The sequence below is a fragment of the Oxyura jamaicensis genome, chromosome 7 (genome assembly GCF_011077185.1).
Source record: "Oxyura jamaicensis isolate SHBP4307 breed ruddy duck chromosome 7, BPBGC_Ojam_1.0, whole genome shotgun sequence".
NCBI classification, from domain to species: domain Eukaryota; kingdom Metazoa; phylum Chordata; class Aves; order Anseriformes; family Anatidae; genus Oxyura; species Oxyura jamaicensis.
The window spans coordinates 10,908,004-10,923,092 of NC_048899.1; the positions used below are offsets into that span (position 1 = coordinate 10,908,004).

The 15,089-nt window shown below is 35.7% G+C and overlaps 1 protein-coding gene across 4 annotated transcripts in view; it reads right to left on the bottom strand.

Moving 5' to 3' along the window:
- ATF2 (activating transcription factor 2) overlaps positions 1 to 15,089 on the bottom strand; it is a 47,372-nt gene that overhangs the window by 4,708 nt on the left and 27,575 nt on the right. For all 4 annotated transcript variants that reach the window (XM_035331029.1, XM_035331028.1, XM_035331025.1 and 1 more), the window contains 3 exons: positions 13,713 to 13,862; positions 10,852 to 11,058; positions 3,899 to 4,004 (listed from right to left, as the gene is read on the bottom strand). In XM_035331029.1, the coding sequence (XP_035186920.1) occupies positions 3,899 to 4,004; positions 10,852 to 11,058; positions 13,713 to 13,862 (463 nt within the window). The remainder of the gene's footprint in view (positions 1 to 3,898; positions 4,005 to 10,851; positions 11,059 to 13,712; positions 13,863 to 15,089) is intronic.

Below are 15,089 nucleotides of genomic sequence, written 5' to 3' on the forward strand. Positions count from 1 at the left end.
AACTCTAGTGCCACTTCTGGAAAAATACTGGATCACTATGAGAGCAGCATATTATTCCCCTCAGACAGAAGGAAACAGCAATGAGTGGGACACTGTATATCAAACACAGTCTCTCCACTATCACACCTTTTCCTCCTCTTCAGAGCTGTTCTCCTATGAATCACCACCTTTCTACTATGCCCTTTTTTTTTTTTTTTTTTTTTTTGCCAATTCTTGTTGGCCATATTGTCCTTATCCTCAGTAAAAAGATGAGGTTTAAATGCTGCAAGCCAGAGAGGACGTAGATCACCTTTCAGCCAGAGAAGGAAGATTTTCCATTATTTTATATCCTTCAACATATACGCTGTTACCACAAAAGAAATTTTTGTAAAGACATCACAATGGCGAAAAACATGAAGAGCTTGATTTTCTGATTGGGCTGGGCTCCAGAAGACTATATAGACAACAGAAGAAACAGTTATGAGAATACTTATGATCACCAACGTACAACAACAGTTTTGGTATCGTTGAGCAGATGAACATACTGTGCTGACGAGATACAAGCACGTTATTCAAGTATTTCCAGATGCTGGGGTTGTGGTGGTGAGCTTACAGCAGGCAGATGACTATATGAGATACAGACTTAACGCTAGTTTATAATAATGGCTTTGACTGAAAGCATAAATACTTGCAATAAATGCAAAGTAATTTTAGAAACAAGGTACTACCCTAAAGAATAGCTAGTGTGATTTTCTCCATAGTCCTAAGTTTACAGGAACAGCAGCCAAAAACTGAATACAAAACTCCATTTGAATACAGAACACCAAGCACCGACATAACGTGATCCGTAACTCCTTTCGGTCTCTTCATATTTCTAGAAAGGAAGCCTCATGGTAATTGTCAACTATAGAGGGACTACAGAGGGACTCACTGGGAAACTAACATTTCTAGGCCTGAGTTGGCTTTTGTGAATACTCCTTGCAGTTACTGAAAGACTTTTGCCTATCCAGAACAGGCTGTAGGAACACAGTGGCTTGGGTTGCCTGAGGTCGGAAACTGGTTAGTTAACTTCTACTGTTTCTTTAAAACTAACTAGGGAAAGAACACAAAAGCATTTATATAATACCACCTGCACTACAGTCTCTATTTATCTTCCTTTATATTAACTTTTGTACACCTGTTCTTGCAGATTATGATGTCCTTTTGAAAAATACCTAAACCATTTTTTTTTTTGCAACTGGAATTTTCACAACACATTTTCTTCTCACAAGTTTTTACCTTCTTCCTGCTCTAAGTCCAGAAAAAAATGAGAAAAAAATGAGTATGGCAGATGAATTTTAGAAATAATCTGGTATTGAAGATCTCAAATGAAAAATAAATCATCAGCATTTAGATTCCTCCTACATATTACATGACATTCCCCCCCCACCCAAAAAAAAAAAGAAAAAGAAAGTGTTAAAAGATAAATTCGGAACCAGTAACATTCTTCTTTGGGAAATAAAAAAAATAAACCATCCGAAAACTCAAAAACTGCTACAGAATTTCATCCACACTGCTTTGAAGCACAATAACCATTTCTCTATTTTTTTTTCCTGTCTTGATGATGCACTTCTCTGAAGCAGGCTTTTGCAATAATGAAAATAAGACTCCAGAAATGATTTTCAAAGAAAGGATATCTTCATTGTTGTGCTTTTTACTTGCCCTGAGGCAAAAACATGCTTGGAAAATCCAAAAGATCTTGAAAGTTATGTAAGTAGGTGCCAAAAATACCCTGTAAAGCAATAGATTTTTTCTGCCTATTTAACTGCATCATAAGTAAAACCCTATTAAATTGTGGACTTAGCTGCTAAAAGACAGTCTGCATGGTATAAACCAGCAGAGTCTCAGCAGTGCACAATATTCAGCACTGCAGGAGCTCTGTAATCTGGTGTCTTCAGTTTCTTCCACAGAGACTGTTAAACCACTTGGTACTTTTCCGAAGCAATTGGACTTACATGACATGATGAACATAGTATCTTTATTTAAAAATACTTTCTTTCAACAGTATTTTCATGAACGTTATTAGCTGAAACTATTCTTTCCTCTCATAAATTGTACTGTGGGTAAATCAGTTAGCCAACGTGTTTTCCTACCAGCATTCACATGAAGACGATGCGACAAGATTCTTCCAGAGGGATGTCATTGCAACTATCATTTGTGCTGAACTTTGACTTTCAAAAGGCTTTAAAAAACTAGGTGAGCTATGCCTCCAATTTTGTTGCTTACTATTACTGTTTTCTAAAATACAGGCTTCTCCCAGTGATATGCATTTTAGTACTTATTCATTTTGCTTTCCTTAGTAAATTAGGAATGTCATAATCCTTTTCTGAGGGCAGAAAATCAACACTATTACTAAACTGTCTGCCATTAGTACTTCAACAAAGAAATCCTTAGCATATAATTAGCTTGCCAGACTTATGTTTAAATATTTTTTATGCAAATTCAGGAACACGTATCCTCCAAGCATCAATGTTCAAGAAACCTGCATTTTTTTATTAAAAAAAAAAGAAACCCTTGCATGTATAATGTTATTCCCTAGTAGCTTCTGTATGAAATTATGTTGTTCTGTCAGATGGGAGCCATAATGGCCTCATCCCTGCAGCAATCATTGTTAATATAAATCCCAAACATATTTCTATACTGTTCCAATTTACTCCAAGATGCTATTTTCTGTCTTGTCAAAATGACTGGAGATCAAAGGACCAAGATTTATAAGCTCAAAACTGACAAAATCAGTATTCTAAATATATATGGCAATAGAGAGTAGCTAAATCTCCTGAATCTTTTAAATTAAAAAATATTGCCCATTCTGATGAAACTGCTTACAATGACTACAAGTAAAGATGGTGGCCATTAAGTTTTATCGCAAGCACCTGAGGATCTGTTTGCATGCAATACAAAATGTTCCTTTATTCTCCTGAATTACTGACACTAGCAAATTAAAATGAAGTGGCTACATATGGCAGAAACAATCTTCACATTTACAAATATCCTGAAATATCACTAAATCATAAAAACGAAAGCTGTGGGTTATATATTATGAATGTTGCCTAATGCATTCCCGGCTCAGTTATTTGTAACAAATTTGTGTACAATGGACAAAATTGGCCATTTATTCTACAGCAGCAGCAGCTGGTTCTGGCACTGTGTATCATATCCAAAAATGAAGTTACAAGTCAGGAAAGCATAATTAACCTTTAAAATGCTGGAAGGATAAAAATCAAATGACCAAATTTCAGTAAAAATATGTATGAGAAAAGAAGTGCTACCGAAATTCTCGGTATTCCCTTCAGTGTTGCAGCTGCTTTTTAAAATACCCTGTATATAGAAAAGTAGATGCTTAATGTGGAAATAAAAACAACCTAGAAGACATTGTACAGTAGGAGCCATGAACCTGCATCTGATTATTTTAATAGCTTGACTGATCCTGGATGTTATGGTAAATGAGGACAGCTGTTATATTACCTCTACTGAAATCTCATTACGATAAAGAAAAAACCCACAAGGACCTTACACTGTACTAGGCTAAGTATTAAAAAAAAAAAAAAAAAAAGCTTTATCATGTGCTCTTAATACTTTAATCATATTTCCCAAAACAGGTGTGGTAACCTATAGTCAGTAAATGCTAATTACCATATGCATTTATTAAGCCAACATAAAATCTTCAATGATATATAGCACATCAACTGAAATGATTTAAAAATATATTTCTAAATATCCCATATTCATTCCTGCCTTGCAGTAACCTTCGAGATTTTTTTTTTTTTAATCTTTAATGTAATATTAGAACTGCACTTCTCATTTTTAATGCTCATTCGGTTCACTTTGGCAGTATTTCATTGATGCAGCCTAAGGCTATAGGTAATGGAACATTACTCACTATGATAGCCAGATTTCTTCTGCATGGCGGTTACAGGGCAATCTTTATGAGCCAGAAGAAGCTGTTTCAGCTGTGCCACTTCATTTCTCAGCAGGGTGACTTCATTCTAGAGGAGAAGAAAGTTATGTACTTTACCAGGCTCAAACATTTTGAAGGTAAGTATTAAGTTTTATAAGATTTTCAGTTGTTCATTTAGGGGTAAATAAAATTCAAGAAGTTTCCATTTGGTCTATATATAGCAAAAATGTATATGTTTCTTTTATCTTAGAATATTAAATCTTATCTGAAACTTGACTAACTTTATGATTTTTTTTAAATTAGGAAATGCTTTTGTGGAAAATACAACATTTGCAGATGCAGAGTCTACAAATAGTCTCATTCACATCATCCAGCTACTGTAAGACTCTTCTATAGGGTTTTATGAATTCTAATCAGAGTAAACTTAGATTTAGCTAGCCACATTTTAACAGTTGCCACAGCCAATGATAAAAAAGCTTTTTTAAAAAAAAGTCAGCCAATGCAGAATTGTTTTTTGGGAACTATATTTGTACTTGGACTTTGGAAAAAAAACTCAAGTAGTGGAGAAGGATTTGGAATATGTCTTGATTTTTAAATTTCTCTTTGGCAACCATGCATAAACCAAGAGTTGTACGAAGGAAAAATTAATAATGATGACAAAACCCTGAAGTGTCAGTTAATACCACTAAAATGGAGTGTAATCTAGGAGACAGCACTTGCAGAATCTAGTGACAGGGCTCATTCACAGGCTGTGCCTTTCCACTACCGGGTGACCTTGAGCAAGGTCATTTTTCTTCTTGGCACTTCAGTTTTCCCATTTGTAAAATGGAGGATGATACTTACCTCCCCTGTAAAGCTGTTTGATATCTACGGATGGGAAACAGTACATAGCCGCATTGACAATCCAAACTGAGAACAGTATGGCATTGTGATAGATTCATTTTCATTTAGAACAGTAGAAAAGCTTTAGATATCTACAGAATCAGCTTATCTGTAATGCTTTTTGATCCCCGTATCTTGCCATGATATATGCTTTTCACGAGTTAATTTCTTTTAAATCCATGTCTTTTCCATTGGTATGAAATACTTAGTTACTTAAACTGTAAGAAACCTTGTATTACATGAGTGTAATACATACCACACATAGCTGGTAAATACATATGCTTATGCATTCGGGAGCAAGTTAAAAAAATAGATACAATAACTGGATTGCAAATAAAATTATGCAGAAAAAAAGGATAACTAAAACGATTCTAAAATAATGAAAATATTTTTAAGAACAGAATTTATTTGGTTTAATTACATTAAGTAATATGATTTATAAATACTATAACTGAACTATCAGATTTTCAAGACAAAGCTTCTCTTATTGTCCTCTCCCTCCATTTAGAGGACAAAAATGTCAAGCCTTTATTCTTGCGAAGTCCTCTTAAAAACTATTACGGGCTAATTTTCTGTTCAGTCTTTTTATTGTGCCAAATATCCCTTGTCGAAACTTTATATTTAAAACAAAAACAAGAGCTGAAAGAGAGCCAAAAATCTGACTTCCCTGATGTTTCTAATAAAAGAGAACTGTGATTACAAACAAAAAAGGTCACAATGAAAAAAAAAGAAAAAAGAAAAAAACCCACCCCCAAAATCTCTAGCAGCTGTAATTACATGTCCTGAAATCTTGGGCTGTTAAGGAAGCACTCTATTTGTACCTCCAGCTCTCAGTTTCATCTTAGTTCACCACGTTATTTACTGAGGAGCCACAAGTCTGGGTGCCAAGCAGGCAGCTGCACAGAACTGACATCGAAAAAAATGCTGATGTAGTTTTGAGACACTTCTTAATAACGTACAGGAGCAGCAAAGTCCAAGAATATGAAATATACTTCTGTTAGTTTATAGAAACATTGGCAAAATAAATGACCAAATCAGGAAAAAAAATTCAGAAAGTTTCTACCTCCATCTCTCCCATTTAAGGGAGAATTTTATACACAACAGGATATATAAAAATGAAGTAGCTGTTTACCACTGCAAATAAATCTAGTAATTATGAAAAATGGTTGAAAAGGCAGCTTATAGATTAATCTCAGTTGTATTACAAATACTAAGAATTTTGCTAACAAGAACATAAAAAGCAAGTATATTATCTTACATTAAAGCAAGTTTGAAAAAAAAAAATGGAACAGCATTGCTATATGAAGTTAAAGTGTTGAGGTACACTCATTAAATGCATAGCTAGGACTGTTAGCAACATGAACACCGTGTGCCAATAGTGCCATATTCAATTCACAAATGATTCCTGAAAGTAGAAGCAAACACACAAGGTATGTGCAATGTCACAAAGGGTCACAAAGGCAAGTCACTGGTCGCCATTTACATGTCACCAGCACGGGCCACTTTTCACAGGTCATAAAAGAAGGTTGACAGAACCAACTGCCATATACTTTGTAGTTTTCTCATCACGAAAGTGACAATATTAAGTCTCTCCAACTCATTCAAAATACATTAACGTGATCTTCTTTACAGAAAGCACGCTAACAAGAAGCGGCATATGGAATAAACAATTCAACAGTTGGCACGAAGAAAGATGTAGAGTTTTTGTGCCGGACAAATAGTCCCCTTCATTTTTCAGAAATCAAGTCAAGAGTAGTCATTAATGTTTCTTTAAACAAGCATGAAATATACCCCACATACTAAAGGAGTTTTTATGTTCACACATTTCAACAGCATCTTAACATTAGAAGGCAGGCTTCTGGAGGAAAGCTTATCTATTTTTACCTGTACTACATTTTTCATAAAATATTTTCCCCTCTGCAATCTAACTAAGGTATCCCACGCTGTGTACAATATGTTCTTTGTATCTACCTTTTTTTTCCTGGATTCAAAATGCACTTGGAACCAGATTAACCCTTACACTAAGCAAGGCATTGGGCAACATTTTGAGGTATATTTACCAAGACTGTTACCAGACACAGGCAGATATGGGGACAGTAGATCACCTGCACCTGAGTTAAACGCCAGCCTTCCTGTTTCTTTTTGGATAACTTCAGCAAGATACACGTGTGGGAAATGACCTATACTTAAGTGCATTTCTTAACCTAGCTTTCCTAAAGCCGCTTCTGCACCGTAGGTACAAGCCACCACTGACTGCTGATAACAGAGGTCTTCTAAAACCTGAAAAGACCTCCTAAGGAAGACAGGACATTCTTCTACAACACTGAAGTAACAATAACTAATACTTTGCCCTCTAAAGTTACTAAAGCAACAGTGACCAAATAGAGACCATGTTACAAACTTCAGTATCTGACACTGCAATTGGGTGGCCACTGGGGACACATGGCCAACAGTTCCTTAAGAATAAGTGTTACATAGAACACCGTATCTTGCACAAAGGCAAAACAACAGGGTATATAAAATTTAAGATCAATAAACAAATCAACATAGGAGTAGAAAACAGTCCACAAAAAGCAAACAGTAAACAAACTTGAAAAAGCTGGAAGCATGAAGTAACTTACATAGTAAAGACCAATAAAGGCCAATCTAACCTACATATGCTATTGACAGGATGTAATTGATTGAAATTATCCTTTAAGAAAAAGAGAAAAGTTACATTCAAAAAAATTAAAGGAGCTGCACTTTTCTCATACAGAAGTTCATCTACAGAAAACTGAAAACTGTGGAACAGAAGAATATACATAAACCACGTAAGGCTCTTCAAAAGTACTATTAGAGAGCTTCCAGTCTTAAAAATCTTGATGTTTACCGTAGAACCTTTGACACAGACATTAAAAGAAAACTACTGTGTTGAAAAGAGAAGTGTCGTGTGAAGCACTGCAATGCAATTTCTAGTCATTTTTGTATTAACCTACTTTCGGAAATACAACATCTCAGCAAATTCAGCTGAGCAGGTCGTTTAGATATTAAACAAAATATGAACTGCTAAACCCTAACACTCAGTCCATAAAACCATACTAAGGCAAAACTCCAAACTTATTAAATTTACTATTAAATATAACATAAGTAAGCAAGCATGGGTCATTACTGCCCACTATGCTGATCAGTTGTGTTAGCCTGTCAAGTGAAGAATTATTATGGAAACAGAGGATTGATTAATGTTTTCACATAAAACACAATTTAATTATTTATCTGACATTCAATATTCTTTACAAGTCATTCTGTTCTTCACAGTTAACAGCCTTGCTTTTGGCAGACTGTAAGAAAATTCTTTTTTTTTTTAGTTAACTATTAATTAATGCTTGGAAATCTGGAAATCTTTTGGATTCCAGATACGTAAACAAATAATTAAAAACCACAATCAAAATTTAGATGCAACTATAGGTTTAAGCAATGCACACTGTTATATACAACAGTACGTTACATGGACAGCCAGTTATACTGATGGTTCAGGAGTCATTTAAGATCACCGTCAGAGTTCTATGATGAAATCATGTTTTAGTGTCTGCTGTGAAACGAAGTGTAAAACTTGATTTCCTTTCTGACTTCAGATTCTAGTCTCATTCCTGATTTTATTTCAAAAAAATGTTATTTCTTATTTCCAGCAAGATTGTCATGGCTTTGGTTGGAATACAATTAATCTTCACGGTGGCTTGTATGATGCTTGTATGATGGTGTTTTGGACTTTTGATGTACAAGTCAAGGACTTTTCTGCTTCTTTTGCTGCCCCATCAGTGAGAAGGCTGGGGGTGCACAAGAAGTTGGGAGGGGATGTGGCCAGGAGGGCTGACCCTCACTGTCAGCTTAACAAAAAAAAACAAAACACAAAAACAACCAAACCACAAAAACAGTACCTGCTACAAACAGCAACAGTAATTTAGAAAAACCGCAACTGTTACAGAGCAGAAAATCTATGGCCTTCTTTATGGGACAAAGCTTTTTTTTTTTTTTTTTGCCTGTGCTGCTACTGCATTTCTTAAATAAAAGACATTAGCTTTCTTCCTTGTCATTATCAGGTAGTAAATTTGCATACATCTAGATGACTGCATTATATTAAAATATCTACAAACAACTCTAATTCTACATTTCATCGAGTAAGTGGGTGTTTGAACACACACAGAGTATTAAAAAGCAGGATTCTTTTCCTGCTAATTAGAAGCAAAAGACTACTATGCTATTTTGTAACTAAACAATATGAATATTAGTATTACAGTAACAGCTATAGTAAATAAGGTGTGTGACAATTTGTTATCCATTACAATATAGTTCTTAAATCATTTTCAGTTAAAAAAAATAGATTTTCATAAGTTAAAGACAGTTCCTATCTTACCAGAAACTACTTTCACTAAGAAAACTGAAATATAGACAATCTTTTTTGTTCTTTGCTTTTCTTCCTGTAAGCCTACCTTCACCTGTTTCTCAGATTTAAGTTATAGTGCTACGTATCATTTTGTAATTAATTGATTTACAGTGAGGGCTGTGACTACATTAAAGGAAAAGTCCACAGACTGTGGACAGGTATGAGAAGACTACGTATTTGCAAGTAATTTAAGTAATGCTATGATGTCATGTCAAAGGTCATGATTCTTAGAACACAGGAAATGATTTCACCTTGTGTACTTCGGTACAAATTTCTTGCGTTTTACAGATTGGGATGCTGAGTAGTTTTAAAGATAGACTAGATATTATGAAAAAAAATTCTTTACTCTAAGGCTGGGCAAATACTGGAACAGGCTTCCTAATGAGGTGGTTGGTGCACCAGGCCTGTCAATGTTCAAGAGGCATTTGGATAATGCCCTTGATAACACGCTTTAAGTTTTGGTTAGCCCTGAAGTGGTCAGGCAGTTGGACTTGGTCTTTGTAGGTCCCTTCCCACTGGATTATTCTAGTCTATTCAGAAAGCTAAAGATGATTGATATGTAGTAACTGTGGTTACACAATGAAAAGTAATCTTGCATGCCTCACTCTCCCTGTTGGCTGACCTGGGACGTCTTCATCAAACAGCATGAAAGAAAGATATTAATACAGAAGATCTATGAATTTGACTCACCAAACAACTCTGATGAAATAGCAAGGTAAACTTTAAAATATCAAAAACACTTTCCACTACATTTTCTAAATGAATGCTTCATTTAGGAAATGACATCAGTTTACCTTTCTTTAATTCTCAAAATAAAGCTTTTAGATTTTTTATTTTGAAACAATAGTTTCAAAATTCTTGTGTGCTGCTGGAAAACATTACTACTAAATGTTAAAACATACTTTCTTAATTTAAACAAAAGGGTCATGGATTGTTTGAAACAGAGAAAAATATGTCCACATGACAGCTTTCCAATGACTGATAACCTCAGAAGAGGTAAAAAAAAAATAATGACTGGCAACATACACTAGGCTACCATCTTACATTATACATCCCTCCCTATAGGATTTATGCACGCTCAGAGGGCAGTGTGGTGAGATTTGCACTGCCACTGCCTGTGCTGTACCTGTTCTGTGCACAAAAGAGGCCTTCAGTTTCCAGTGATGTCAATCTGGCACCTTTCACGAGCACTACATTCACTTTAAAGGAAAAAACAGTGACGTTAAAAAGAACCAAAGGAAATAAAACCAAATGTTATTTAAATAACTCAGACTGTGATAGAAATTTTTAAGAACAAGGCACTTTTTAAAGTAAAACTAGTAAGTAGGCTATTAAGCCTTTTCTCCAACATGTCTTGTCATCCTCATTTAATATCACCGTCTGAAAGTTATTTAAAATTGAATAAAGGATAAATGGGCATGATCCTAAAGTTTACACATCTTAAAAATCGGAATATTCTTTTATATTCTTATTTTGCTGGTATATTCAATTTAATACTGAATTTTCAATTCTTATGCGACTCATAAAACCATCTGTATTTCAGATTTCGTGCAAAGTTTAAGATTCATTGATCCAGAATCACTGTCCAAGAATGGTAAAGTTTAATCATTTTTACTTGTAATAAAAAGCATACCTGTAACTGGCCATTTAGCGAGCTCAAGTCCTCAGCTTTTTTCTCCAATGACTGTACCCAGACTTTCCGCTTCTGTCGGCATCTGGAAGCAGCAGCCCGGTTTCGCTCCAGAAATTTCCTTCTTTTTTCATCAGGGTCTTCATTAGCAGCTCTTCTTCGCCGACCACCTGTATTTGGCGTTTGTGGTGTAGGCTGAGCTGGTGATGCCTGAAAACAGTAAGAAGTATTAAAGAAGTTGTCAGTGTAATACTACTCACAATTCCAACTGCAGCACCAGTACAAATACACAGCACATCTTGAGAAAAGCATTCACAACACTTAAATTCTTATATATATTACACTTATATATTCATGTTATACAGATTTCTTTTGTGGAAAGCTATGTAATTAACTGGCACAACTATGGTTTAAAAACTTTTACTGTATCTACACTCCTTACTTACCATGTAACGTTAACATTTAACATTTTAATCGTGGCTTTATTTTTGGTTTAAAATTGCACTAAAATGTCAATCACTTCACAAAGTTAAATTTATGTAACATTTACATTGGGCATACGAATAAAGCACAGAAGCAATACCACTTTAGATGTGCTCTCTCTTTATCAATTTTGATGACACATGATGACAAAGTGTTTACATACAGTCAACTTCTTAGACGCCTCTCACCCATAATAAATTTGAAAAGTTAGATTTGGCAGGAAATATATTCTCTACTCTTTACTCTTCCCAAATACCCTTCACTAAAACTTAATCACAACTGAAATACCACAGAATTATTTATTTCCAGTACACAGAAACTGCCTGACAAATGCTCTCAGTGCTGACAGTTACTGATCCCTAGATCTCCAAAGAGCAATTTCCTATTTGTTAATGTAGTGTTCCCCACCACTGCACACCAACTTCCCTTATATCCACCCACATACAGTGACAGGATCAAAGTATTTCATTACCTTAGACTATACATTATACTCCCTTCTTAGGTGTAGAGAGACCCTAGACAAGGATTTAATGAATTATGGTAACAACATAATGGATCTTAAAATTCTTTTAACAGATAGGACAGACAGAACATAATTGTTTATATGGTATCTTCACAGCTGTACCTGTGCACCTGTATATTCAGTACAGCACAGTAAGAAAGTTTTAGTTTTAACTTAAAAAAAAAAAACCACAACACGTACATAGCATCTGGCACACCAATTTGTCATAAATTCTAGACAGGTAACAAAAAATCTGGGAACTCCTACTATATTTTTAGGAATAGAACACTTGCATATTTATTTTTTTAATACTAGATATTAAGTAACAAAAAAAAAGTGAATAACAAGCTTTTCATTTTGAAAATGCTGCTTCAAAGTATTATGGTAATATTCTTTTTAAAAAACTTCAGGTACTAGGGGAAAACAATAGCATGAAGGAAATCATCTTACAACAGCTAATATCTTTCCCTCTTTTGCTCCGAACATTTGTTTTGATGTATTATTTGATTACACTGACCAATCTCAGAATCTAAGTGCTTTCCCTGCAGCTGCAATTTACACCCAAGGCTACAGGCATAAAAAGGTTCAGTCCTTCGGTTTCTGGGCCAAGTATATATAGGTTTTGTAAAATTGGTATTACAGAATCATAGGATCATTTAGGTTGGAAAAGGTTCTTAAGATCATCAAGTCCAAACATCAACCTAAGACTACAAGTCCATCACTAAACCATGTTTCTAGGCACCACATCCACACGTCTCTTAAATACCTCCCGGGATGGCGACTCACCACTTCCCTGGGCAGCCCCTTCTAATGCCTATCCATCCTCCCTGGATCGTCATCCTCCCTGGATCCCTATACTCTTCCTAACGTCCAACCTCCACCTCTCCTGATACAACTTGAGGCTGTTTCCTAGCATCCTATCACTTGTCACCTGAGAAAAGAGACCGACACCCTTCACATTTGTCTTATTGGCCTTTTATTTAGGAATAGTGACTACTTCCACTGTCACCCACAATTACTTTCTTAGAACACTTTTCCAACAAGTTTCTTAGAAGCAGAACAGCTGCAGTCCTCCAGGATTTACTCCTGGAAATAGCTCTTTTCTCCAGCAGGGTTCCCACCACTACTCTGAGTCAGAGCTCTTGTCCTCTATTCTCCTGTTCTAAACTATCACCCCAAAAGGAGGAGACTACCAACCCTAGCCTCACAACCCTCCTTTCAGCACCTGGAAGGACGTACTGAAACCATTCTTCTGGCAGAGCAGAAAAGATCCTTCAAGCAAAAGTAGCACAACCATGATCCCTGAGGCAGTTAAAAAAACACTAAGAAGAGCATTTATGATATAAAATATTAGACAGATGCAATATAAATGCAAAATAAAAAAGTTTTCTTCAATTATGTATCAACCAGCTGTACAGTTTTCAGTTACCACAATATTTCCTGTTAATGCACTCCAGAAATCAGGAGTCAGTTCTAAATCTAAACAGATAATAACTATTTTGAAATTATCATCTTGAATGACACGTTCTAGAAATATGTAAGGATATCAGAACAAACATTCTGTTGCTACAGAAATACTGATGTAATGTGCCAGCATAACACACACAGTATAGACTTAGCAACCTTTCAAAATTATGTATAGTCATAAGCAGATAAAATACACCAAGAAAAAGCAGTCTGCTGCATAACTATACACTGAGATTCTGCCAACATTTTAGCAGGGCAGTCCATGGCTCACTCAAACTTCTAGCTCCTTTGAGCTAGGAGTCTGTAGCACTTATCAACCTTTACTTTACAAATCAACAGTAAAGACAGAAAAGATCTACTTTTCCGTAACAATGAAGGAGGCAGGCAGTACACATCTGCTGTGTTGTCATACCGGTGTTTCAGTTGTTGAAGTTGCAGGTTGTTGTAGTGATTGCGGTCGTGGTTCCTCTGACTGAGTCCTAACCAGCCCACTTGGATGTCCCTTGGCAGTGTCTCCATTCGTTACCTGAGGGTGCTGCTGGGTCAAGGCTGCTTTCAATCTCTGAAAGAAAAAAACAACAACAACAAAAAAACATTTTTCCCCCCACATCATGGAAATAGTGTAACAATTATAGCATCACTTGAGGAGTTATAATGTATGTTATTAGTTATTTTCACTTTGCAAACAGGATCTAGACACACACTACTAGCAGATGACAACTTGCAAGCATCATAATAGCATCTCGGAAAGAAGAGGACTGTATGCTGCATGCAGAAGTAAACAGCAAGCTGCCTTTGTGATGAACCGCGCCCACAAAGAGGTGACTTGAAAGCCACGAACAAATAATTGTTGAAACTTGTATTACGCTTGCAATGACATACACAAAAATTATCGGAACCCCGGAGGATAGCAGGAATACCAGCATAGTACCCAGTAAGCCATGATACTTTGAAGCTCTCTAACAAATTTCAATTCCTTACTTTAATTTTTGACAATTTAATAAAAATAACAATTTTCTATTACATTTCTTATGCCAAATACATTTGTTTGTAATTTTAATTAACAGCAACATTGAACTATTTTATTTTGATGAACTCTTGTATCATCATGTTTTAAAACACAAACAAAATATTGACAAAGGACTAACTATTAATGAGTGTCTTGATAATGCTGGAGCTAGGCTGCATTTGGCCAGCTCAAAACAAGCAGAGGACTTTGCATCCATTTATGTAGATACACCCTATCAACTCCAGCATTCCAACAGCTCTCAGCAATTAAGCCACTGGAATATAGCGACAGCTCTCTCTTACCTTGACAGGTTTCCCTGGCTCCTGTTTTACAATTAAAACAACAGATTGCAAATCCACCTCTGCCAGAACTGCAAAAAAACTGTCTGCGATATGGCAAATTGACTATGTTTGAATGTAGCATCTCATCACCCACCAGTAGACGTCCCATTTGAAGACCACACAGAGAACCATTAAAATCCTAAAATTCCTCTGCTGGCTGGCTGGCAGGGAAGCTTCAGTGACTTCTACACATCACTGTACTAAGTCTCGTCCAAAGAGATTGCTCTATATTGAATGGGACAGCACACATTACCCCAGCTAGGAGCTGTTCAAGCTCCAAGTGCTCTTCTCAAAAACAACACTGCAAGAGATCCCTACAGCTCTGTATGGACACTGTGCGTCCATATACATCTGTATATATCTTTATACACACTTCCATCAAAGAAATGGTTGGCTTTGAAGAACCTAGCTCTGGCTGATAACCGTTGAAGTGAAATCA